Source organism: Suncus etruscus, chromosome 10, assembly GCF_024139225.1.
Source record: "Suncus etruscus isolate mSunEtr1 chromosome 10, mSunEtr1.pri.cur, whole genome shotgun sequence".
NCBI lineage: Eukaryota > Metazoa > Chordata > Mammalia > Eulipotyphla > Soricidae > Suncus > Suncus etruscus.
This window is the reverse complement of record NC_064857.1, coordinates 51,880,952-51,906,976: the sequence shown is the minus strand read 5'-3', so window position 1 is coordinate 51,906,976 and position 26,025 is coordinate 51,880,952. Positions and strand designations below refer to the sequence as shown.

At 54.2% G+C, this 26,025-nt stretch overlaps 3 protein-coding genes across 3 annotated transcripts; 2 read left to right on the top strand and 1 right to left on the bottom strand.

Moving 5' to 3' along the window:
- The first annotated feature begins 2,309 nt into the window (after positions 1 to 2,309).
- On the top strand, positions 2,310 to 3,747 carry S100P (S100 calcium binding protein P). Its single transcript, XM_049781645.1, has 2 exons — positions 2,310 to 2,447; positions 3,613 to 3,747. Exons 1-2 carry the CDS (start codon positions 2,310 to 2,312, stop codon positions 3,745 to 3,747), a joined length of 273 nt encoding a protein of 90 aa, XP_049637602.1.
- A 5,479-nt stretch (positions 3,748 to 9,226) lies between these two features.
- On the bottom strand, positions 9,227 to 11,331 carry MRFAP1L1 (Morf4 family associated protein 1 like 1). The gene is made up of 2 exons (XM_049782602.1): positions 10,898 to 11,331; positions 9,227 to 9,439 (listed from the first exon to the last, which is right to left on the bottom strand). The coding sequence occupies exon 1, from the start codon at positions 11,261 to 11,263 to the stop codon at positions 10,916 to 10,918; it is 348 nt and encodes a 115-aa protein (XP_049638559.1). The 5' UTR covers positions 11,264 to 11,331; the 3' UTR covers positions 9,227 to 9,439; positions 10,898 to 10,915.
- A 2,600-nt stretch (positions 11,332 to 13,931) lies between these two features.
- BLOC1S4 (biogenesis of lysosomal organelles complex 1 subunit 4) lies at positions 13,932 to 14,611 on the top strand. The gene has a single exon (XM_049782593.1). The coding sequence runs from the start codon at positions 13,948 to 13,950 to the stop codon at positions 14,596 to 14,598; it is 651 nt and encodes a 216-aa protein (XP_049638550.1). The 5' UTR covers positions 13,932 to 13,947; the 3' UTR covers positions 14,599 to 14,611.
- The last annotated feature ends 11,414 nt before the right edge of the window (positions 14,612 to 26,025 follow it).

The following is a 26,025-nucleotide window of genomic DNA, read 5'->3' as shown; positions in this document are numbered from 1 at the left end:
TTTGAACCACCATCCGACCTAGTTTGGCTTGCATGCAAGGCAAACACCCTACCGCTGTGCTATCGCTCCAACCCCTTACTCTGAAAATCCTAAACTTTTTCTAGGACCCTGAGTCTTCCTGTATGACCCCAAAACAGTGCCTGGCCTTCTGGTCCCGTCTCCAGCCCTACCCAGCTGACTCAGGGCCAGAGGGCAGGGGGGCCTAGCCAGCTGCAAAGGATGCTGGGAAGTTGGTAAGAAGCTCTGCAACCCCTGACCTCAGTACTCCAGTTGCATGACTCCTGGCCTAGTCTTTCCTCCACCCAGTACCTCCCTCCTCAAATATTTGTCTGAACCCTTATCAAGGAAAAAACTAGTTTCACTCCAGAGGAATGCTTGTAATGAGAAGTCAGGAGCCAGTCTTAGGCACCCCTGCCTTTCTCTAAGCCTCATTTTCCCCTCCAGTCAGTGCTGCAGGGGGTGCTTTCTTCTTTCTTTTGCACTCCGCCAAAGCCTCAACTTTCCCCCATGTGCACACTGGGGGAACATTCCTTTCACCCTGAACTTCCTCGTCAGGGACATGGGGGGTGGGGGTGCCACAAGGCATATCCATCTGTCTCCCAACTGAGAACCCTCCAGAACACAAGAAGATGAGGAGTCAGAGGGTACAGACACGCTGTGCCCAGATGCCAGGAGCTCCCAGCAGGGTCAGGGCTGAGCCAAGTCCAGGAATGGTGTCTCAGTCCAGCACCCGGAGTGTCAGTTCTCTGCAAACTCTCCTCCTTTTCAAACAAAGGGTATATTCCAGCCATGCTTTGTGGGCAGGGCCTGCAGGGTGGCAGAGGGGCAGCTGCCCATGGCACTGTGGCTTTCCCGATGTCTCCTGAGCCCAGCACAGACCTTGATGTTCTTGCTCATCTGTCCCAGCATCCTGCCTTTTCTTTGGGGGCGGGGGGCCTGCAGGGGAAGTTGGGCCACACCTGGCCACACTCAGGGGTCACGCCTGGCTCTGCACTCAGGATCAGTCTTGCCAGGTTCGGGGCTCCATATGGGATATAGGAATCAAACCCAGTCAGCCATGTGCAAGGCAAAGTGCCCTCCACACTGTATTATTTATTGCTCCAGCCCCAAAAGTCTTTTTTGGAGTAGGCAGTGAAATGTGGCGGAATAGAAGAGTTAGAGAGGGACCAGAGCAATAGTACAGCTGTAGGGCATTTGCCTTGCTCACAGCCGACCCAGGAAAAACCTTGGTTCGATCCCTGGCATCCCATATGGTCCTCCGAGCCTGCCAGGAGTGATTTCTAAGCACAGAGCCCAGAGTAACGCCGCCGCATGTGACCCAAAAATAAAACAAAACAGAATAGTTAGAGGCAGAAACATATTTGAAAAAAAATATTTTTGGGGGGGAATCTTTTTTTTGATCTTTACAGGGGGTGGGAGGGTGGGAGGTGAAGTGCACTCCTGGTTTGACAGTTTTGAAAGAGGCTCCCAAGTCTCCTCCGCCTGCCTGCTGCCTGCAGCCTGCAGTAGGACTACGAGCTGCACCCGATGGGGAAGAGTCTAGGAGCTGGGAAAGGGAGTGTCCGTGGTTAGGTTGAACATTCTCCATTAGCCTGCCAACAGTCCAGTTGGGGGTTGGTTGTAGCCAGTCCTTATGACTTACGGTCTGGGCTAACATCCTGCTTTCCTTTCCTGGCTCTAACCCTTATCTGGTGTCTTCACTCATGACTAGCCAGCCTTCTCCAGGGGGAGGCCTGGACTGCCTGATTTTTTTTAACCCCTGCAAGCTTTAGAGGCAGATTTTTAGATATTTTGGTTGGATTTGGGAACTAATCGGAGGGAGGGGTCACTCTCAGCAGAGTTTGGGGCTATGTGGTTTCCAAGATTGAAGGTGAGAATATGCATGCGTGCAGCCCCTTGAGCAGTCAACTCCACCCTACCAAAGCATCCTGCTTTTCTTTTTGGTGGGGGAAAGGATGGAGGGAGTTTGGGTCCACACCAGTGATCCTTAGGGCTGACTCCTGGCTCCGCACTCAAGGATCAACCCTGGAGGACTCAGGGTACCATTATGGGATGCTTTTCTGGCCCTTTCTAGGAAACCAGGCCCAGCCTAGCAGAAAGTTCAACAGGAGTTGAGCTGGGCAGGAATTGCTGACCAGTAGCCCGTCCCACCCCGCCCCACCCGGCTCCACCCTGCCCTCTTTGTCAACTGCAGGCTGAGCCCTATAAAGCCCTGGAGGCCTGCAGATGCCACTACCCAGGCCAGTGAGCCCCGAGGAGGACGAGGAGAAGAACGAGGACTAGGTCAAGGAGAGGGTTCGCACTGCACCATGACGGAACTGGAGACAGCCATGGGCATGATCCTCGATGTCTTTGCCAAGTACTCGGGTACCGAGGGCAACAAGCAGAGCCTGACCAAGGGCGAGCTGAAGACCCTCATGGAGAAGGAGCTCCCCGGCTTCTTGCAGGTGAGGACCTGGCCTACCACAGAGGGCTGGCTCGGAACAGAGCAGTGGGAAGGCAGGTCAGCAGGCCAGGGACCAGCTCTGCCTCTGCTGGGATTCTGGGGGTTGGAACTGAAAGTCAGATGGCCAAGTCAGGCAGAAAACCAGGAACAGGGGGGCCCAAGAGATAGCATGGAGGTAGGGTGTTTGCCTTGCATGCAGAAGATCATTGGTTCGAATCCCGGCATCCCATATGGTCCCCAGAGCCTGCCAGGAGCGATTTCTGAACGTAGAGCCAGGAGTGGCCCCTGAGCACTGCCGGGTGTGACCCAAAAAAACAAAAAAAAAAAAAAAAGAAAAGAAAAGAAGGGGCCGGAGAGATAGCATGGAGGTAAGTTGTTTGCCTTAGACGCAGAAGGATGGTGGTTCGAATCCCGGCGTCCCATATGGTCCCCCGAGCCTGCCAGGAGCAATTTATGAACGCAGAGCCAGGAGTAATCCCTGAGTGTGGCCGGGTGTGACCAAAAAGAAAAAGAGCCGGGCGGTGGCGCTGGAGGTAAGGTGCCTGCCTTACCTGCGCTAGCCTAGGAGACGGACCTCGGTTCGATCCCCCGGCGTCCCATATGGTCCCCCAAGCCAGGAGCGACTTCTGAGCGCATAGCCAGGAGTAACCCCTGAGCGTTACCGGGTGTGGCCCAAAAACCAAAAAAAAAAAAAGAAAGAAAGAAAACCAGGAACTGGCCTTGAGAGAGGACAGCGGGAGGGCACTGGCCTTGTACATGGTCAACCAGTTAGTTTCATCCCTGACGTGGCATCACATATGGCCCCCAAACCTTGCCAGAATGATCCTTGAGTGCAGAGCCAGGAGGAAACCCTGAGCACTGCCAGTAGGGCCCAACACACCTCAACACACCCTGCAAAAAATGGGAGAAGAGAGGAGAGAAAGAAAGGAGGAAATGGGAAAGGAAGGGAGGGGAGGGGAGAGGGGAGAGAAAAGGAGAGAAGAGGGGAGAGGAGGGAAGAGGGAAGGGGAGGGAAGGGGAGAGGAAGGGAGAGAAGAGAGAAGAGGAAGAAAGGTTAATAATAATGGAGGAGAAGGAAGGATAGGAAGGGAAGGAAATACAGGGGACAGGAGGAGAAGAGACTGTAGGGGAGGATCCAGCTGCCTGAGTCTCTCCCCTGCCCGCAGAACGGAAAGGATAAGGAGGAGGTGGACAAGCTGCTCCAAGACCTGGACGCCAACGGGGACGCCGAGGTGGATTTCAGCGAATTCATGGTGTTCGTGGCAACTCTGACATCTCTCTGTCACCAGTTCTTCCAGTGACCGGCCTCTCTCACTCCCACTCTGCGGGGCTGCAGGCCCAGGTCCCACCGGGGAGCCAGTGCCTGTGTGTGAGCAGTGTCCCCATGTTCAATCCCCAGGGTCTTCCGATTCATTAAACACTCCTGAAACCGTGGTCTTGAGAAGTAGTTCTTCAAGTAAGCAATTAAGTGCTTTGCGTCCCCAGGCCCTTGGTACCACTCAGCCCTTCCTGGGCCTGTCACCCCCAGTCCACTGCTACACATAGGCTGGCTTCTGTCTCTGTAGTGACAGCTGTCCCAATGTCCCCTGGGCTGATTTCTCCAGCACACAGGAAACGGCCTAGAGGAGGAGATTCAGAATTGGAAAGAAGGGGTCAAGGGCCATAGCACAGCAGGGAGGGCACTTGCATTGCACAGTGCTGTGATCCAATTCCCGGCATCCCATATGGTCCCCCAAGTCTGCCGGGGTAATTTCTGAGTGTTGGGCCAAGAGCAGTGCTTCTCGAATAGTGGGACGCACCCCCGGGGGGCGGGGGCATGAGGCTCCGTAAAGGGGGGCACATTTGACCTCGGCAAACACTGTCATAACAAGCTAAGCCCCGTGTTTATGTCTCTGTATGTCTCTGGAGCTCAGAGTTGCTGTGTCCTGCTTCAAACCCCGCTTCAAAAAGCTATGCATTGCAAAACGTGCTCATTGTAGCCATTAATTCAGACATCACCTCTGATTAAAAAAACAGCTCATATGGTCCCCCCAAGACAGGGGCAATTTCTGAGTGCTTAGCCAGGAGTAACCCCTGAGCATCAAATGGGTGTGGCCCCCCCCAAAAAAAACCAGCTCGAATTATTTTATATATTTTTGTTTTATTTACAGTCGCGGGGGGGGGGTGCGAAAAATGTTTTCTTCTTCCTAGGGGGTCATGACAAAATAATTGAGAAGCACTGGCCAAGAGTCAGGAGTAACCCCAGAGCGCAGCCGGGTATGGTCCAAAATAAAAAATAAATTGGGTAGGAATTTGTGGAAACTTCATGTAAGTTAAAATACAAGTTTAGGGGCCGGTGCAGTGGCGCTAGTGGTAAGGTGTCTGCCTTGCCAGCGCTAGCCTAGGACGGACCACAGTTCGATCCCCCAGTGTCCCATATGGTCCCCCATGCCAGGAGCGACTTCTGAGCGCATAGCCAGGAGTAACCCCTGAGTGTTATGTTACTGAGTGTGGCCCAAAAACAAACAAAAAAAACCCCCAAGGGCCCGAAGATATAGCACAGTGTAGCACAGCGGCGTTTGCCTTGCAAGCAGCCGATCCAGGACCAAAGGTGGTTGGTTCGAATCCCGGTGTCCCATATGGTCCCTGTGCCTGCCAGGAGCTATTTCTGAGCAGACAGCCAGGAATAACCCCTGAGCAACGCCGGGTGTGGCCCAAAAATAAAAAAAATAAATAAATAACAATAAAAAAATAAACAAGTTTAAGGTGCCATGTTTAAAGAAAAAGGCATTAGTTTTTTTTTTTTTTTTTTTTTTTTTTTTGTGGTTTTTGGGTCACACCCGGCAGTGCTCAGGGGTTATTCCTGGCTCCAGGCTCAGAAATCGCTCCTGGCAGGCACAGGGGACCATATGGGACGCCGGGATTCGAACCGATGACCTCCTGCATGAAAGGCAAACACCTCACCTCCATGCTATCTCTCCGGCCCCAAAGGCATTAGTTTTTTATGGGTTTTTTTTTGTTGTTGTTTTTTTGTTTTTGTTTTTGGGGCCACACCCATTTGATGCTCAGGGGTTACTCCTGGCTAAGCGCTCAGAAATTGCCCCTTGCCCCTGGCTTGGGGGACCATATGGGACACCGGAGAATCGAACCACGGTCCTTCCTTGGCTAGCGCTTTCAAGGCAGACACCGTACCTCTAGCGCCACCTCACAGGCCCCAGCATTAGTTTGTATTGGGGGTGGGTGTTACAAACCTGCGGTGCTCAGAGGTTTGGCTTTGCACTCACAAATTATGTGCTAGGGGCCATGGAGATAGCGTAGTGGAGGTAGGGCGTTTGCCTTGCATGCAGAAGGATGGTGGTTTAAATCCCAGTATCCCATAAGGTCCCCCAAGCCTGCCGGGGGTGATTTCTGAGCAGAGAGCTAGGAGTAACCCCTGAGCACTGCCGGGTGTGACCCAAAAACAAACAAAAAATTATGTGCTAGGGGATCATATGGGGTGTCCATTGAACCCTGGGCAGCCTCGTACAAGGCAAATGCTTTCTCTGCTGTACTCTAGCCCCTAAAAATGTTTTATAAGCAAAAGAATAAAGATCACTCGGGGCCGGGCGGTGGTGCTAGAGGTAAGGTGCCTGCCTTGCCTGCGCTAGCCTAGGATGGACCGGGCGGTTCGATCCCCCGGCGTCCCATATGGTCCCCCAAGCCAGGAGCGACTTTTGAGCGCATAGCCAAGAGTAACCCCTGAGCATCACCGGGTGTGGCCCAAAAACCAAAAAAAAAAAAAAAAAGAAAAGAAAAAAAAAAAAAAGATCACTCTTGGGCCCGGAGAGATAGCACAGCGGCGTTTGCCTTGCAAACAGCCGACCCAGAACCAAAGGTGGTTGGTTCGAATCCCGGTGTCCCATATGGTCCCCCATGCCTGCCAGGAGCTATTTCTGAGCAGACAGCCAGGAGTAACCCCTGAGCACCGCCGGGTGTGTGACTGGCAAGCTTCACTGCATGTTCAGCATCTCTTTGGTCTTCAATCAGGAGCAGTTTGTCTCAGCAGAAAAAGGGACACTAGGGCCCGGAGAGATAGCACAGCGGTGTTTGCCTTGCAAGCAGCCGATCCAGGACCAAAGGTGGTTGGTTCGAATCCCGGTGTCCCATATGGTCCCCCGTGCCTGCCAGGAGCTATTTCTGAGCATACAGCCAGGAGTAACCCCTGAGCACCGCCGAGTGTAGCCCAAAAACCAAAAAAAGAAGAAAAAGAAAAAAAAAAAAGAAAAAGGGAACTAAAGCTCTTCCATAGAATTTCTTTTCATTTGAGTTTCTGGTGTCTTCCCATGATCATTTCAGTTTTTGTGCCACACCTGGTGACACTCAGGGGGTTACTCCTGGCTATGTGCTCAGAAATCGCTCCTGGCTTGGGGGACCATATAGGATGCTGGGGGATCAAACCATCCTAGGTTTGCATGTGCAAGGCAAATGCCCTACCACTTGTGCCAGCGCTCCAGCCCCATGTTCTCTTATCAGATGTGCAGTTTCAGCTTGTTCTGTTACTGCCCACAGTCACTTTGGTTACTTCAGATGTACAAATGACAAATGCTATGTCTAGGACCAGGACAAACTGCTATGAAAGAGGCAAGTATGTGTTTGCAGGGGCTAGTGACAGCATCAAATGGAAGGCGTTTGTCTTGCCTAGAGCTCATCCAAGTTCAATCCCCAGCACCCTATAGGGTCGCCTGAGCAGAAGTGATCCCTGAGTGCAGGGCCAGGAGTAAATCCTGGTAAGAGTCAAGTGTGGCCAAAAAATAATCAAAAAATGTGATTGAAGAATGACCAGGGTATGGGTTTGAACTGATGGTAGAGTGGGGAGATTGTCATGCACACAGATGACTTGGGTTCAATCCCCAGCATCCCATATGGTCCTGAGCACAGCCACGGTTCTATGAGATCAGAGAAATAATCCCTGAGTAGCACCAAGTGTAGACAAAAACAAAACAAAACAAAACAAAAAACCAGGGGCCTGGAGCAATAGCACAACAGGTATGACTTTTGCCTTACATGTGGCCAACCTGAGTTACACCCCAGCATCCCATATGGTCCCAAGCCTGCTTGGAGCTATTCCTGAGCCCAGAACCAGGAGTAACCTCTGAGCACTACTGGGTGTGGCCTCAAAACAAAATAAACAAATCTAGAAAGAATGATCAGGATAGATCAAAAGAATACAGGTCAGGGGATGGAGCATCCCATATGGTCCACCGTGCACCGCCATGAGTTGTCCCTGAGTGCAGTCAGAAGTAATCTTTGAGTGCAGTCAGGTGTAAACCCTGAGCACTGCCAGGAGTAACCCAAAAACCAAAACTAATAAGGGTTCTTCATTGTATTTTCAGGGTTTTTTTTTTGGGGGGGGGTTTTGGGTCACACCTGGCAGCGCTTGGGTTACTCTCAGAAATCGCCCCTGGCAGGCACAGGGAACCATGTGGGATGCCGGGATTCGAACCACTGTCCTTCTGCATGAAAGGCAAACACCTTACCTCCATGCTATCTCTCCGGTCCCATTTACAGGTTTTTTGTTGTTGCTTGTTTGGATTTGGGGCCACATTTGAATCCATCTTCTATACCTCATTCCAATCATGCCTTTAGATTCCTATAGTTTTGACAGGGTACCTGGTACGACATTCCCTGTAGACCAGGAATGATCCTGGAGTACTGAACACCCCAATCAAAAAGAATTAAGAGTTCAGTTATTTATTTTTTGGTTTTGGGTCACACCGGGCAGCGCTCAGGGATTACTCCTGGCTCTACACTCAGAAATCGCTCCTGGCAGGTTCAGAGGGACCATATGGGATGCCGGGATTTGAACCAAGGTCCTTCTGCATGCATGGCAAACACCTTACCTCCATGTTATCTCTGGCCCCTTAAAATTATTTTATTTTTGTTTTTGGGTCACACCAGGTGACGCTCAATGGTTACTCCTAGCTATACACTCAGAAATCGCCTGACTTGGAGGACCAGATGGGATGCTGGGGATCGAACCACTGTCCAGTCTAGGTTAGTGCATACAAGTCAAACGCCCTAACTACTGTGCCATCGCTCCAGAGGGTTCGGTTTCTCACCTCACAGACCTATGTAAGCAGAGTCAGGGTCATGAAGCACTTTATTTGTTTAATGACAACACTTGAGAGTATCCATTTCAAATAACTTTATTTATGATTCTTTTACATCACATAAAGGGCTTTGGTCATTTAAACAAAATATTAACCCAAGAAAAAGGCATTTCAGATCTGTTTTACAAGGCAAATGAACGTGTGTTTCTTTCTCACCCCGAGTCCCTGTCACATGTGCTACCCTGAAGAACTCAGAGCTCCGCAGGCCCTGACTGCCACTACCATTTCCCGCCTTCCACGGCTCCCTCTCTGCATAGATTGTCTCTGCCGCAGTACCCCCAAGTCCAGTGCTGGGGAGCAGGGTGGGTCTTCCAGAGTCACCCATAGATCACTGTTCCCTGTTCAATCTTTGTCACTTGAGGTCAGCTACATTTTCAAAATCAGCTCAAATGATGGCTGATCTCCATCAATCTCCATCCCCCAATGAGCCTCTTCTTGCTCCTGTTGACTTCCAGCTCCGTCCATGGCACCTGCCAGACCAAACTGCAAGATTCTGCCCGGGGGTCTTCCCTGTTGCAAAGGTTCCAGAAAACACTTGGGTCACAATAAGGATTAGCAAAGTGAAAAGGCCACGGGCAACATTTGCCATTTTACAGGCGTCAGTGTGAGCAAACAATGATGGAGTAGCCCCAATTCCTTCCTGGGAGAGATCCTTGAACATGGGTTATTTTTTAGGAATCAACACCTGAACATGTGCACAGGAAGGTCACCAACCCTCGACCCAAAGGGACAGCGTTATACTGGGGAGGGAGGTCAACGAACAAAAACAACAGTAACAACACAAAATCAGGGAAAACAATAGTGTTTCCAAGTCTTCGAGGTGTCAGCTCTTCCTCAGCTGCGGGTCCATGTCCTCGCCAGGAGCCTAAAGCAAAGAACAGGAGACCTGGTCAGAGACAGTCTAGAGTACAGGGTCTGAGATGCTGCACATAGATTCCAGCACTTCCCGGCCCATCCCTGACAGCAAGTAGAGTCTCCAGAGCCCTGTCGGGGTGATCCCCTGGGCAGCTGTGGCCCCCAAACAACAACAGTGATAATTTCCTGGTCTGATTGGGTTTGCTGCCCCTTGTCAGGAGAAAGCCCTGAGCACTGGGAGGTTGTGGCTCCCAAAAAAAGCAAGCAGAGGAGCCAAATGACTCTCTGGTTTTTAGCATGGGGTAGCCCCTACTGTGACCAGCGACTTCGCTTTCAGTTGCCATTAGTCCCCCAAACATGGACAGCACTGAGTAGGGGGCTCGACACCGAGATATTCCTACTAACATGGGGGGGGGTGACTCCTTCTTCGGGTTCTTCCCAGAAAGCCCCATCATAGGACCCCCATCCTGGCTCATCTGCCACTACCTTCCACCCAGCTCACAGATCCCACGCATGCCTCACTATCCAAGTCCCAGCCTGCATCAACCCTGCCTGTGTCTGACTCCCATTCTGTTTTCCATAGGTGGCTCCCATGTCTCATTCCCTGGGCACCGTCCCCCGCAATGTCTCACTGCCCCGTACAATCCTAGCACCCCTGTGCCTCACTCCCCCGTACACTCATACCATGACTCTGTACCCCCCCCACTGTCACATATCCCAGGCCTTCTCACCTCCCAGGTCTCAACTTCCCCAGATCTCCCGACCCCCTATGCCACCCCCTGGGGTCTCCCCACCATACAACTCCCTGGGGTCTCGGGACCCCCAAAAGATCTCCTCAGGTCTCAGCCTGTCAAGTCTCCCGCCTAGGCCTGGTCCCCCCGTCCGCCGACTTCCAGGACCCCCACGCCATGCCACCCTCTGGGGTCTCAGGGTCCTTGTAATCTGTCCCAGATCTCATCCTCCCGCCCCTGGGTCCCCCTAGATCTCGTCCCCCCCCCCGAACTCCCTGGGGTCTCGGGACCCCCGTAAGACCCCCCCAGGCCTCAGCCGTCGAGTCTCCCGCCTAGGCTTGGTCCCCCCACCGACTTCCAGGACCCCCATGCCATGCCACCCCCTGGGGTCTCAGGGTCCTCGTAAGATGTCTCAGATCTCATCCTCCCGTCCCCATGGCCCCCCCAGGTCTCGTCTCCCCCCGAACCCGTAAGACCCCCCCAGGCCTCAGACCACGGAGTCTCCCGCCTGGGCCGCGTCCCCCTCACCGACTTCCCGGACCCCCACGCCATGCCACCACCCTCTGGGGTCTCAGGGTCCTTGCAATCTGTCCCAGATCTCATCCTCCCGCCCCTGGGTCCCCCTAGATCTCGTCTCCCTCCCCCAACTCCCTGGGGTCTCGGGACCCCGTAAGAACCCCCAGGCCTCCGCCCAGGCCCGGACCCCCAGGCCATGCCACCCCCCGGGATCCACGCACCCACGGGCGGGCGGGGCGTCAGGCCGACTTGGGGCCGCGCTGGATCCTCCGCACGAGCTGCACGAGCATCTCGGCCACGCGCGCCGCCTCGCGCGCCTTCTCGTGGGCCGGGGCGCGGCGCGGGTTGGGGCCGGGGCCGGAGCCGGGGCGCGGGTCGAGGCCGGGGTCGGGGCCGGGGTCGGGGTGCGGGGCGCTCTCCTCGGCCGCCCCGGCCGGCGCCTTGAGCTGCACGCGCAGCTTGTCCCCCGCGCCGGCCCCGCGCAGCTCGCCGAGCACCGGCAGCAGGAACTGCTCGAAGTCCTCCTCGGGCTCCAGCACCTCCACCGCGCCCGCCTCCGCCAGCTCCACCGGGTCCGACGGGCGCATCTCGGCGGCGATCGACCCACCGGCCCCGGGTCCCCGCGCGGCCTGCCTCGCGACGGCCACGCCCACAAGATGGCGGCCGCCTGGGGGCCATGACATGGAGTAGGCCACTCCCATAATACGGCGGCTGGTCACGCCCACAACATGGCAGCCGTCCGCGCCCGCAAAATGGCGTCTGTCCATGCCCACAACATGACGAATGACCACGCCCACAAGATGGCGGTTGTCCGGCCCACAACTGGGCGGCCGGCGGGAGCCACTGACGGCTGACCACTGCGCTTTGCGGCCTTTCACGACGAGGCCGCGTTCCTTTACGGCTTTTACGCCATGTGCGAGCGCGCACGCGCGCTCCCGGGCCCGCCTCGCGACTATAAAGTTGACCGTTTTCAGTGGCGGGAGAGATACCCTGGAGGTATGGCGTCCGCGTTGTTTGCAGGACGGTGGTTCGAATCTCGCCGTCCCATGTGGTCCCCCGAACCTGCCAGGAGCTATTTCTGAGCGCAGAGCCAGGAGAAACCCCTGAGCGCGGCCCGTTGTAACCCCAAAACCAACCAAACAAGAAAAAACAAAGTTGCCCAATTTCTCCCTTCACTCAAAGTTAGTGAAGAGTCGCCTCCCTTCATAGGCGAGTAATCGCCGGCTCGCACACGCGCAGCCCAGGTTGTCTCTTGGGATTCTACAGCCGGGGGCCTGGGAGACCCAAGGGAAAGCGCCTGGGCACCTCTGCACCTTCCACATTTGGACAGTCCTGGGGGGCACTGCACGCCAGCGATGCTATCTGGCTTGCTCCTGGCTCTGTGCTCCGAGAGGGGATCATGCCCGGTGGTGCCCAGGGGGCCTCCCTGCCTGATGCCAAGGATCTAACTTGGGTCAGATTATTGCAGTGGGCCGGAGAAACAGCACGGCGGTGGGGGGGGGGGGTTTGCCTTGCACGCCACCAACCCGGGATGGGCCCGGGTTCGATCCTGGATTCGATCCCCAGCATCCCATATGGTCCTCCGAGCCTGCGAAAGTGTTATCTGGGCTTAGAACCAGGAGGAACCCGAGCGTCAAGTGTGGTCCAAAAACCAATAAAAAAAAAATAAAAAATAAAAAAAAAAAAGGAAAACATTCTTGTAAAAGCAGGGCTCATAAATTGCACTTTCCGCCTGCACCTTCGAGATTGGTAAGGTGGGAAGACCTGTGGCAATGTTTCAGGAGGGAATTTTTGTTTGTGTTTTGTGGTGCTCAGGTGTTATTCCTTGCACTGTACTCAATAATCATTACTGACGGAGCTCAGGGAGGGGTACTTATGGGGATGCCAGGGATAGAACTTGGGTCTTCTGCATGCAGGGCAAATGCCCTCTCCGCTGTGCTGCCTCACCAGCCTGGACACTTTTTTTTTATAATGACAAGAAATGTTTGGGAGTTGTCCCCTCGTATATCCTTACAGCCCCCTGAGGACATCAGCCCAGATTCCAAAGATGATGTGGCAGGGTCAATGATTTTGATAAAACGGAATTAAAACGAAAAGCCCCCAACAGACAGCTTTGAGAAAGGCCTGGTTTATCTCTCTCTCTCTCTCTCTCTCTCTCTCTCTCTCTCTCTCTCTCTCTCTCTCTCTCTCTCTCTCTCTCTCTCTCTCTCTCTCTCTCTCTCTCTCTCTCTCTCTCTCTCTCTCTCTCTCTCTCTCTCTCTCTCTCTCTCTCTCCCCCCCACTCCCTCCCTCCCCCTCCCTCCCTCCCTCCCTACAGAACAAGCCCCCCTTTTCCTTTCCCTTTTATATATATGGGGCCCGCACTTGGCAATGCTCATGGGGTTGCTTCTGCACTCAGCAATTATTCCTGGCGGTGTTCAGGGGGTCATATGGGATGTGGGAGACGGTAACAGGATCGGCAAGCGCTCTCCCCACTGTGCCATCTCCTCTGTTCCATGCCCCCTCTTCTATTTATTTTAATTTTGGGTTTTTTGTTGGTTTTTTGGACGCTCTGGGGTACTCCTTGCTACGCAGTCAGAGATCACTCCTGGCTTGGGGGACCATTTGGGACGCTGGGGGAATCGAACCCGGGTCCGTCCTAGGCTAGCGCGGGCAAGGCGGAGAGACACCTTATCGCTTGCGCCACTGCTCCGGCTCCAGAGTTAAATTTTAACTTTTTTTTTGGGGGGGGTCACACTCGGCAACGCTCTATTAGGGGTTCCTCCTGGCTCTACGCTCAGAAATCGCTCCTGGCAGGCTCAGCGGACCATATGGGACGCCGGGATTCGAACCACCGTCCTTCTGCATGCAAGGCTAACCCCTTACCTCCGTGCTATCTCTCCGGCCCCTCATTTTTAACATTTTCTAACAGTGGTGTGCCTCGTGATTTTTTTTTTTCATGAAAAAAGTGTGCCTTTGCACAAAAAGGTTGAAAAACACTACCCTAGGGGATGCCGGGAATCGAACCCGGAGAGTCCAGTACACGTCCTGCCGCTGTGCTACCATCGCTCAGACCCACAGCTCTCCAGGCCTAGACGGCTGAGCGCACGCGCAGCAGCGTCCACGACGGTCCAGAAACAGCGTCCTCGCGAGCTCAGCGAAAGCGGGAGGGGCCGGAAGTCGATGACGCGTTGCGCGGCGCGACCGGAAATTGCTCGGCGCGCGCGCCCTGCGGCCGGAAGCCGGAAGTCGGCCCGAGAGAGGAAGCGGCCGGAAGCCGTCGCCGCCGGCCATGGAGGCTCCCTCCGCGGAAGACGCCGCCGCCGAGCCCGAGCCTCAGGGCTCCGAGTGCAGCCGGGACAGCGGCCGCGTGTCCCAGAGCCAGAGCAGCAGCGCGTCGGGAGCCTGGGACGACGAGTTGCCGGGCCGGGACCTGCCGCTGCTGCGCCGCGCCGCCGCGACCTACGCCGCCGGCCTGCTGCCGAGGCCCGAGACGCGGCCCGAGGTGGCGGCGCTGGACGCCGGCCTGGAGGAGCTGCTGACGCGCGTGGACGAGTTCGTGGGCCTGCTGGACCTGCTGCGCGGCGACTCGTCGCTCGTGGTGCGCGAGGGCGTGCCCCGCCTGCACGCCAAGGCCGCGCTCATGCGCCGCGTGTACGGCCGCATCGACCGGCTCGAGGCCTTCGTGCGCATGGTGGGCGCGCGCGTGGCCCGCCTGGAGGCGCAGGTGGGCCGCGCCGAGGCCGAGCTGGGCGCCTTCCCCAGCACCCTGCGGCGCCTCCTGCACTCGGTCAGCGTGCCGGGCCTCTTCCAGCGGGCGCCCCCCGGGCGGACCCCCGCCCCGACCCCGACGCCCGCGCCCGCGCCGGCCCGCTACGAGCCCCCGACCCTCTTCCGCACCGAGGACTACTTTCCCGGGCGCGGGGAGTCGCCCCCGGTCTGAGCAGGGCCGAACCCGGACGTCCAGTCGCTCTCCCGACCCCTCGTCGCTTTTGACTTGACTCTCCTGACTCTTGCAGGCTCGCCTCGCCCACCTTGGCTCTCTCCTGCAGGCAGTGCTGCGGGTGTTCTGGGACACACACACCCCCGTTGCTTCTGACTTGGAGGCTGCCCAGGCCAGTAGAATGAAGGGTCTGCACGCCGTTCTGCAGCACAGCCCTCCACCGAGGGCACCTTGTCCTCACGGGGCGCTGCGTATTATTTCTTAGTTAGCCCTGTTCTGCCAGGAAACCCACCCAGCCCCTCCCGGAAGGCAGGCCTGGCTCCTTAGGCCTTCTAGTGGGGTTTGGTTTTCTGTGGCTTGCTTTGGAGGTCGATGTTATAAGTTTCGCCACTTGAAGCTTCCTCACGAATGGCGCACAGGTTAAGTGAAAGGAAGCCCTCGGTGTTTGAGAAAGTGCATGGATGTGTTGGCATCAGGAGTCTCAAGTCCTTCGATCAAAGTGCATCGTGTCTGAAACAGTGTCCGTAGGGCCTCTGCGGTCGCCAGTGTTTGGCTTAGGATTACTAATACATTTTGAGAATTTTATCGGAAATGAAGTTCTTCCATATTGGGTTTTTTACTTGATGGCTGGTGTGAAAATGGATCTTTGGGATTGGGCCGCAGAGATAGCACACTGGAAGGTGCTGACAATGCACCCCTGCTTGTGGCCCCTCCAAAAGAACCAAATAAACTTGAGGGTTGGGGAACCTGGAGATTACCGCTTGCCCCGCCTCCCCAAAAGGAAATAGAAATCGACGTGTCCTTGTTGTCGCCTATTTTCCAATATTCTGCAAATTTAAAACTCAGTCTAGGGTTGGAAAGAGTTCTACTTTACACGGGATTTTTACTGTGGAAGGGACTACATCTGGTGTTGCCAAGGGCTTACACCTGGCTCTGCTCAGGGATACTCCCGGTGGCTTTCCAGGGACCATATGTGGTGCTGAGAATTAAGCCCAGGTTGCTGCCTACAAGGCATGTGCCTGCCTTCCCAAACCCCGCCGGCCCACCCTGCCAACATATTTTAGGGGTGGAATAATTTTGGGGGCATCTCCATTAGAAGGCTAATATGTACAATTGACGTTAACTTCTATTTCAGAGTTTAAATTTTTTTTTCTTTTGCTTGAAGGGGGCCATCCTGGTGGGGCTGAAGGGATGTTGGTCCCTTGAGTGGCCTCTACAGTCCTTTGAGCTTTTTTCCACACCTATAGCTAATTTCTTTACCCTCAAAATGAGGGGTAATGGGGCAGCATCTCCCCAGCATGGCTGAGTCATCCGTCTTCATAAGTGTTAACATTGACTTCATCACACCTGCAGGACCCCTAGAACATCTCCATGTACCTCTGCTGCTAACCACCCCCTCACTTGGGATCCAGCTTTCTTCTCTATAGAATCTCCTGCCCCAGCAGCCCCATGCACAGGGTTGACCCCTGGCACTGCCAAGCCAATCCCTGTTGAGCCCCAGAACCTCCAGAAGCAAATGAAGTAAATGCAGAGCATGGCCTTGGTGCCGGAACCCCAGGTTTGACCCCTTCTACCCCTTGAGCACTACAAGGTGTGACCCCAGCACCATATTTCCTTCCCTGCCCTCGCAAAAGAAAAGTGATCGTTGCTTGAAGCTCTCTTTAGCTTCTTGAGATGTGAATGAAATTTGGAGTCTTTCTAGGCACACAGATTTGTCTCCACCATATCTCACAGAGGTGACCCTTTCTTTCCCTCTGGGGTTATGCAACCTGCAGCCTTGCCTGTTCAAGAAGAGTCTATTTATGGGCCAAAAGTGAATAATCATTGTTAAAGCACATTTCCTAGGGTCAGAGTGACAATATAGTGAGGACTTTTGCCTTAGACGTGGCCGACCTGGGTTCTATCCCTGGCATCCCATATAGTCCCGAGTGCAAGGCAGGAATTAAGTCCTGTGCACAGCTGTGTGTGGCCCAAAACCTAGAACAAAAACCTCACATTTTCCAAGCTGACAAACCCAGTGATCAGAAATGCATTTATTTCATGGTTGTGTGTATGCTTTTTATTTTCAGTTTTTAAATAAAACTTCCATCTTTGGGCATCGGACAATTACTAACACCTCAGGGTCCCCTTGAGCATAACCAAGTACTGCCCTTGAGGACCCTGAGCAAAGTGGGGTGACCTGGGAGTCCCTGGCACTGCAAGCCTGGAAGTGGCCTGGGCACCAGTTGGGAGCTTTACTCCTACCAAATGCTTTATTTAATTGAAAATTTTTTTCTCAGTGCAATTTTCCTTAATTTGGTTCATCCTCGAGGGGTGGGTCCTGAAGCTCCATCTATGGTCATATGATCTCTTGTACAGCTTCTTTACTGCCTGTTTTCTCCTTTGCCAGTAGGAGGTGCTAAAGGCTCAAGAAAGGCCTCAGGGGCCTGAGAGAACAAGGAGGTAGAGAACAAGGCCTTGGCTTGCAAGCAGAAGGATGGTGGTGCGAATCCCGGCATCCCATATGGTCCCTTGTGCCTGCCAGGAGTAATCCCGGGTGTGACAGGAAGGAAAAAAGGTCTCATGAGAGCCCATCTGGGTTTCCTGGCCAAAGCACATCAGTGTCTGCTAGTCACTGTCACAGCCCTGAGGAGTTTCCACAAGATTGTAACAAATTGGCAGGAAGGATCTAGCAGAGTAGACTGTCCTTTCATCAGTGAGGGTGAAGAAGGTGGAGTGATGATAATGCCACTGCAGGAAAGTGTCCCGTTGTCCAACAGGACTCTGCTCACCTTGCCATCCCATTCATGGACAGGAGTTTCTTAACATTTTTTTGTTGTTGTTCTTTTTGGGCCACACCTGGTGGCGCTCAGGGGTTTCTCCTGGCTCTGTGCTCAGAAATCGCTCCTGGGGCCCGGAGAGATAGCACAGTGGTGTTTGCCTTGCAAGCAGCCGATCCAGGACCTAAGGTGGTTGGTTTGAATCCCGGTGTCCCATATGGTCCCCCATGCCTGCCAGGAGCTATTTCTGAGCAGACAGCCAGGAGTAACCCCTGAGCACGCCGGGTGTGGCCCAAAAACAAACAAAAAAAGAAATCGCTCCTGGAGGGGCCTGCGAGGTGGCACTAGAGGTAAGGTATCTGCCTTGCAAGCACTAGCCAAGGAAAGATAGCGACCGAGGTTCAATCCCCCGGCATCCGATATGGTCCCCCCAAGCCAGGGGCAGTTTCTGAGCGCTTAGCCAGGAGTAACCCCTGAGCATCAAACGAGTGTGGCCCAAAAAAACAACAAAAAAAAAAGAAATTGCTCCTGGCAGGCTCGTGGAACAATATGGGTATCGCTCCAGTCCCATGACCCAGCTGTGCTCAGGGGTTACTCCTGGCTGTCTGCTCAGAAATAGCTCCTGGACGTGCACGGGGGACCATATGGGACACCGGGATTAGAACCAACCACCTTTGGTCCTGGATCGGCTGCTTGCAAGGCAAACGCCGCTGTGCTATCTCTCTGGGCCCACCAGTCTCATTTCTTTTTTTTTTTTTTTTTTGGTTTTTGGGCCACACCCGGTGACGCTCAGGGGTTACTCCTGGCTATGCGCTCAGAAGTCGCTCCTGGCTTGGGGGACCATATGGGACGCCGGGGGATCGAACCGCGGTCCGTCTCCTAGGCTAGCGCAGGTAAGGCAGGCACCTTACCTCGAGCGCCACCGCCCGGCCCCAGTCTCATTTCTTAACAGAAGTCTTAAAAGTGTGTTTTGGGTTCATACATGGTGTTCTCAGGGGCTATTCCCTGCTCTGTACGTGAGATTTGGGGAGATGTGAACATGGTGGGGATTAAACCCAGCTGAGGGGCTAGAGAGATAGCATGGAGGTAAGGCGTTTGCCTTGCATGCAGAAGGACGATGGTTCAAACCCCGTCATCCCATACGGTCCCCCATGCCTGCCAGGGGTGATTTCTGAGCGCTGCCGGGTGTAACCCAGAAACCAACAAAACAAAACAAAACCAGCTGAACAGTGACTCCCAAAACAAGTGCAAGACTTAAGATTTATGCGTTGAGGTGGCCAGAGCGATAGCACAGTGGGAAGGTGTTTGCTTTGCACACAGCCAACCCAGGTTCCATCCCCAACATCCCATATAGTCCCCTGAGTCTGCCAGGAGTAATTTCTGAACACAGAGCCAGGAGTAACCCCTGAGTGCCATAGGATATGCCTCACATTCTCTGTCTGTCTGTCTGTCTGTCTGTCTGTCTCTCTCTCTCTCTCTCTCTCTCTCTCTCTCTCTCACACACACACACACAGATTTATGCATTGAAAAAGATCTTTTGCTATTTTGGGGTCACAAAACTCAGGACTTCTGGCTCTGCACTCGGGTCATTCCTAACAGTGCTTAGGGTACCCTATGTGGTGGTACAGAAGATAAAAACCCTGGTTAGGGGCCAGAGAGATAGCATGGAGGTAGAGCATTTGCCTTACGTGCAGAAGGATGGTGGTTCGAATCCTGGCATCCCATATGGTCCACCAAGCCTGCCAGGAGCGATTTCTGAGCGTAGAGCTAGGAGTAACTCCTGATCGCTGCCAGATGTGACCCCAAAACAAAAACAAACAAACAAAAAAAAACTGGTTAGCAGTGGGCAAATCAAGTGCCTTGCTTTACTATGTCTCCAGCCCCTATGTTGAAAACTTTATTGGGGGGACTGGAGCAATAGTACAACAGTAGGGCATTTGCCTTGCACGCAGCTGATTCAGGACAAATGGTGGAATCCCGTGCCCGCCAGGAGCGATTTCTGAGCACAGAGCTAGGAGTAACCCCTGAGCACCACCGGATGTGGCCCAAAAAGCAAAAAAAAAAAGAAAATTTTATTGTGGGGGGTGGCTACACCTGGTAGAGCTCAGGGCTCACTCCTGGCTTGTGCTCAGGGCTATAAGGGGTGCTGGGCCGTTGAACCTGGACAGACAACATGCAAGGCAAACGCCCTCCCCACCGTGGCCATCTCTTGTGGCCCTCGTTTACCACATTCAATATCTAGGGGCCTGAGTGATCGTACAGTGGGAGCATGTTTTGCCTTGCATGCGATCAATCTGGGTTCGATCTCCACCATGTCATATGCCCCCCCCCCAGCCTATCAGGAGTAATTTCTGAGCGCAGAGGCAACCCCAGGGCACTGCTGGGAACTAGTTCAGTGGTGATTGGGGTCATGTCAGGTGAAAAAAGGTGGGAGAGGACAAATAAGTCGCGTCATTCTATGTGAAGAGGCCAAATGTGGGGGCCGGAGTGATGACACAGCAGTAGGGCATTTGCTTGGCACACAGCCAACCCGGGATGGACCCAGGTTTGATTCCTGGCATCCTAAGTGGTCTCCCGAGCCTGCCAGGGACAATTTCTGAGTACAGAGTCAGGAGAACTCCTGAATGCCACCGGATGTGGCCCAAAACTTGATTTATTTTTTATTTATTTATTTTTTTGGTTTTGGGGCCACACCCGTTTGATGTTCAGGGGTTACTCCTGACTATGTGCTCAGAAATCGCCTCTGGCTTGGGGTGGGACCGTATGGGACCGGGAGATCAAACCGAGGTCCATCCTACCCTAGCACTTGCAAGGCAGACACCTTACCTCTAGCACCACCTTCCCCAAAATTAAAAAAAAAAAAAAAAGGAATAGATAGTGGTCAACAAAGATAACCCTTGGACTCTGTTAGAACTGGAATGGGTGACAAGTCCTGTCGAGACAGGAGGGCTGGGATCAGCCACTGTGCCACACTATGCCAAGCACCACTGGCAGCCCCCATAACCAAAGTAGAAATAGCCTCTGGGCACCATCATAGCTAAAAATGAAAAGTTTCGGGGCAAGGGGCCGGGCGGTGGCGCTGGAGGTAAGGTGCCTGCCTTGCCTGCGCTAGCCTAGGACGGACCGCGGTTCGATCCCCCGGCGTCCCATATGGTCCCCCAAGAAGCCAGGAGCAACTTCTGAGCGCATAGCCAGGAGTAACCCCTGAGCGTCACCGGGTGTGGCCCAAAAACCAAAAAAAAAAAAAAAAAAAAAGTTTCGGGGCTAGAGCAATAGCACAGCTAACAGGGCTATTTGCCTTGCATGCAGCCAACCCAGGTTCAATCCCCAGGATCCCATTTGATTCCCCTGAGCACTTCCAGGAATAACCCCTGAGCATCACTGAATGTGACCCTCCTCCCCCAAAATAAAATGTTTCATAATGAAAAGTATTAGGAATGTGTTTTGGTTCCAGGGATCAAAGCCAGAGCAGTTTGCTGAGTTCTTCAACCTGTATCGTCTAATCTCCAAGAATCAGGGCTTCAGGCTGGAGCAATAATAGCGCAGTGGGAAGGGTGGAGGGCATTTGCCTTGCACGTGACTGACCCGGGTTCAGTTCTCAGCACCATATGGTCCCCTGAGCCTGCCAGGAACAATTTCTGAGAGCAGAGCTGGGAGTAACCCCTGAGAGCTTCTGAGTATGGAAAAAAAGAAAAAGATTCAGGGCTTTTCCAGCAATGTTTGCTATCCACTAACTGACATCAGAGTTCTTGCCCTCTGGGATATACGTGGGACGTGCCTTCCAGAGTGTCCTGTCTTGGCAAAGGTCCTGTGCTCTCTTGGCAGGCGCGTTAGATGAAGCTGCCTTGCGCCGGCCGGAGGATTTTATTTCCAGAGCATTTTAGAGCTTCTGTGGAAGTGGCAGAAATAGTCGCGAGAGTACGGGGTGCCCTTCACCCAGCTCTCCCGGGGCCGAGTCTTACATAAAGCAATGGCGTCACTCTTACATAACGCGGGGCTGGCACCTCAAGGCTCACAAACCACATGGCTGCTCGGGTTTCTGCTGTTTCCTGGCTGCTCACTCCCCCAATTGTCGTGTGGTTCCATTCAGCTCCCTGCTTGGAAGATTTAGTGACCACCAGCCCCAGGACCAGTCCTGCTGGGCCAGCCCTGGACACTGCCTGGTGACTGTCTCCCGTGCCACCTCTGACCTGCTCTGCATTGTTTTTGTTTTTGTTTTTGTTTGCACACCAGCAGTACTCAGAGCTTACTCCCTGCTCTGCACTTAGAGATCATTCCTAGTGGTGCTCAGTGGACCATATGGGATGCCAGGGATTGAACCCAGGTCAGCCACATGGAAGGCAAGTGCCTTCCCTGCTATGCTATCGCTCTGGCCCATCTCTCCATATTTTTGATTTTCCAAGAGAGTTTATGTTTGTGGAGTCGTCAGCATATCATCCCCCTGAGACCCACTTTGTTTTGGGCCCCTCTGGCTGTGGGGGTCAGGAGTTCATCCCTTCCATCTCAGCACTCCAGTTCCCCCCCCCAGCTTCCCTCCTCCCTGGGGGCAGGGCACCCTAGTCTAGAGGTCCTGGGGCCCTGCTGCCCCTCATCTAGGTAGCCTGGGTAGTGGCTCCTCTGTCAGTTTCCACATTCCACATTCCACAGCCAGCAAGAACTCATATTTTCTGTGGTGCATGCCCTGGACTGTCACTCTAGTGCACAAACTTGTTGGTGTCTACCTAGAAGGACACTGGGTTCTGCTCCCAAAATGCAGGGCACCCATGCCTTGGCCTGGACAGGAGCCTCTGATCCTGCAGGCAGAGCAGTTAAGGTGGATGGGAACTGCAAAGGCACTAGGCTGGCTGCAGATGGGTATGGCCCCCAGGTCTACCTGAACATCCCAACAAATCAGGTCACCGGGCTTGCGGAGTGTGAGGGAAGATAGCTCACTGGCCCTTTATCTTGACCTGCGCTGCATGAATCCAGAGCCCTTGTGTGAAGAACGCAGAAGCCAGGCCTCTTAGCAGATGGGAACAGTGAGGAATGACTGCTGAGGGAGGGGCGGCTGAACCTCAGTAAGGCAGAGGTGGAGCAGTGGGGCCCAGACCCCCGATCCCCCAGAACAGTCCATCCACCGAGAGGCCACATGGCCCCAAAGCTGTGATTACATGAGGGGTCCAGGTGCCTACGGGAGGGATGTGGTAATAAATACTTGGGCTGTGGGGCTGGAGCAATAGCACAGCAGTAGGGCATTTGCCTTGCCTTGCGTGTGGCCAACCCAGGACAGACCTGGGTTCGATCCCTGGCATCCCATATGGTCCCCGTGCCTGCCAGGAGCAATTTCTGAGAGCAGAGCCAGGAATAACCCCTGAGCACCACCAGGTGTGACCCCAAAACAAAACAAAATAAAACTACTTGGACTGTTGGTTTGATTTTCTAGGGTGTTTGGGCTCTGTTTGCCCAGTCTACCATATACAGTACCAGCGACCAAGTGCTTTCACCCCTAAACACACAGGCCTTACCGCAATAACTTTGCTCTCTGAAGATTGTGAAACTGTACCTTTCATTCATAACATTCTCTCCAATTGAAAAAGCAATTGTGTGGGCCGGAGTGATAGCACAGCCTTTTGTCTTGCACACAGCCAACCCGGGTTTGATCCCCAGCATCCTATATTGTCCTCCGAGCCTGCCAGGAGTGACTTCTGAGCTCAGAACCAGGAATAATCCCTGAGCACCACCAGGTGTGACCCCAAAATCAAAAAAGATCAAAAGGCAAGTGTGCATTGATCCCAAATGGGCCCCAAACTGCTCAAGTTCCAGTGTTTTTGACCAATTCCCTCCTCCCCAGGAGGAACTCAAGCCCAAAATCCTGAGGTTCCCAGGCCTCTGCCCACCAGGTGGCAGTGTGCAGTGGCTGCTGGCCAGCCTGGACGGGTCACCTTGAACCAGCAGAGAAACTCCGGGTGTGGCAACAGCATGGCAAGGCCTATGAGGGGACAGGGGCAGGGTCTGTGGTCACATAGGCCCATCTGCCTCTCTCCTTCACCTTGGTCTAGGGAGGAGAGTGGTCTCTTCTGGGAGACCCCAACAAGCCCCACATGCAGGCTCCAGTGGGGCAAGATGGACCCTCAGCCACTAGCCACCATGGAGCAATTTACAGCTGGTCAGCTTCTAATGATGGCTCTGGGCCGGGGACACACAAGAGCCACAGGAGAGGAAGAGCCAGGCAGGCAGCCATGAATTACAGGCACTTATTATGGACTTGTCCATTACAGCCAGTGTCCCCTTCCCCTTCAATGTCTCCTCCCTACCACTGTCCCCTCCACCATCAGTGTCCCTTCCACCAGTATCTTCTTCCCCAGTGTCTCCACCTCCAACCTGTCCCCAGAGTCCTACACCACCCTCTTTATTTTTTATTTATTTATTTATTTATTTATTTTTGGCCATCCCTGGTGGCACTCAGGGGTTACTCTTGGCTCTGTGCTCAGAAATCACTCCTGGCAGGCTCTGGGGACCATATGGGATGCCAAGGATCAAACTCAGGTCGGCTTCATGCAAAGCAAACACCCTACCTGCTGTGCTATCACTCTGGCTCCTGCCCAGTTCTGAGTAGGTCACTGTCCTTGTCTTTTAATCCCTGCTCTCAGGGTCTCTGGCTTGTGCTTTGGGTAATATAGAGCACCATCCCTGACTTCTACCCTGTTACTGGCTCCCTTTACTTCTCCCACCACCCTTCAAAAATTATACAAAAATTGGAAGGCCAGAGGGGGCCCCCAAGCACCACCAGGAATGACCCCTGAGTGCAGAGCCATGACTAACTCCTGAGCACTTCCAGTGGCTAAAAAAAATTATACCAGAAAGGGCAAGATGTAGAGCTGTACATGGTGCATGGCAGAGGCCTCTTAGTGGGTGTCCCTCTGAGCCCCGTGGGAAGGCTTTCCTGCTGTCCCCTGCCCACTGTCACTTCGGGGCTGTGTGGCTGTGAACAGACTTGTCTTAACACTGTGGCTGCTATGGCTCCATGCCCAGGACAGACCCTATCCAGGGTCACCATGTTGTGCCATGCTGTTTGCACAGGGTGGCCACAGGGCTGACGGCAGTGCTGGTGCAATGGCCTGCAACAGTGAAGGTCACATGTGAGGTCACACGTGAAGAGACCTGTGGAGCTGGTGCTCGGGCAGGGCTGGCACAGGGTGCCAGACAGCGGGCAGCCTTTGCTTCAGGAAGCTGTTGTGCCATCCTAGGTCTTCTCCAGAGGTCAGCCACCCCGTTCTTAACCCAGGGGTAGAGCCCTCCCAGCTGTTTACAGATGGGGAAACTGTGGTCCTGAGACACCCTCTGCCCCACAGGCACAACAACCTGGAAACTGCCTGAGTCCAAATGCAAGTGGAGCTGCTGTGTCCCACAGAGAAGGTCTCGAGACAGCTGGAAGTAGAGGGACGACACAAGGCATCTTCTGTCATGTCTGTTGGTTTGGGGGCTCCCTCAGGCAGTGCTCCGGGGAACCCATGTGGTGCCAAGAATCTAGTCGTACAAGGTGGGAGCCTTCTCTGCATCTGATCTCTCCCACCTGAACCTTGGGGCTGGAGGACTAGCACAGTGGGAGGTTGTTTGCCTTGCACACACTGACCCAGGTTTGATCCCTGGCATCCCATATGGTCCCCAATCCTGCCAGGAATGATTCCTGAGCTCAGAGCCAAGAGCAACCTCTGAGCCATGGGTGCGGTCCCAAAACAAAGCAAATAAGCAAATGCAGTTTCTCAATGTGTTTCTCCAATGCTCCCAGAGCCCTGCAGAAGGCATATGCACCCCTCACTCACTGGTGGGGAACATGCCCACTCAGGCCAGAGACAGAGCCAGCCCTGAGGCTGGGGCTGAGGCCTCCAGGCTGTGCTAGCCCCCAAAAGAGCCAGGTCAGCACAGCCACCACCTTCGCTGCCCATGTTTTGTGCCAAGGTCAGGGGCACTGCTCCTGCCTGCTTCCCACTGGCTCTCAGGGCTTGGACAGACCAGCCTTGGGGTCCTGCCAAGTGGTGGGGGCTGTGGGGTGAGTCACGAGCTCTGTCCCTCTTGACACACGGGGATCTCCCTCCCCAAGTCACATCTGCTCTATGGCACCGTCCAGCACCCTGTCTGGTCCCCCAAAACTGATCTTGCCACCCCCTGCTGCTCAGTCAGTATGATTTATCCTGCCCTGATACCACCCCCTGATACTGGAGGCCCTTCCTAACTTGCTGGGCTGTGGCAGTCGCACTAAACCAGGAAAATGGGCTCACAGTGTCCCAGCCTCAAATGTGTGTCTGGAGAGGGAGGAGCCATGAATCAAGGAAGGAAGGAAGGAAGGAAGGAAGGAAGGAAGGAAGGAAGGAAGAAGGAAGGAAGGAAGGAAGGAAGGAAGGAAGGAAGGAAGGAAGGAAGGAAGGAGGGAGGGAGGGAGGGAGGGAGGGAGGGAGGGAGGGAGGGAGGGAGGGAGGGAGGAAGGAAGGGAGGGAGGAAGGGAAAAGAAGGAAGGAAGGGAGGGAGGAAAGGGGGAGGGAGGGAGGGAAGGAGGGAAGAGGGAGGTTGGAAAGAAAAGGAAAGAAAAGGAAGGAAAGGGCCCGGAGAGATAGCACAGCGGCGTTTGCCTTGCAAGCAGCCGATCCAGGACCAAAGGTGGTTGGTTCGAATCCCGGTGTCCCATATGGTC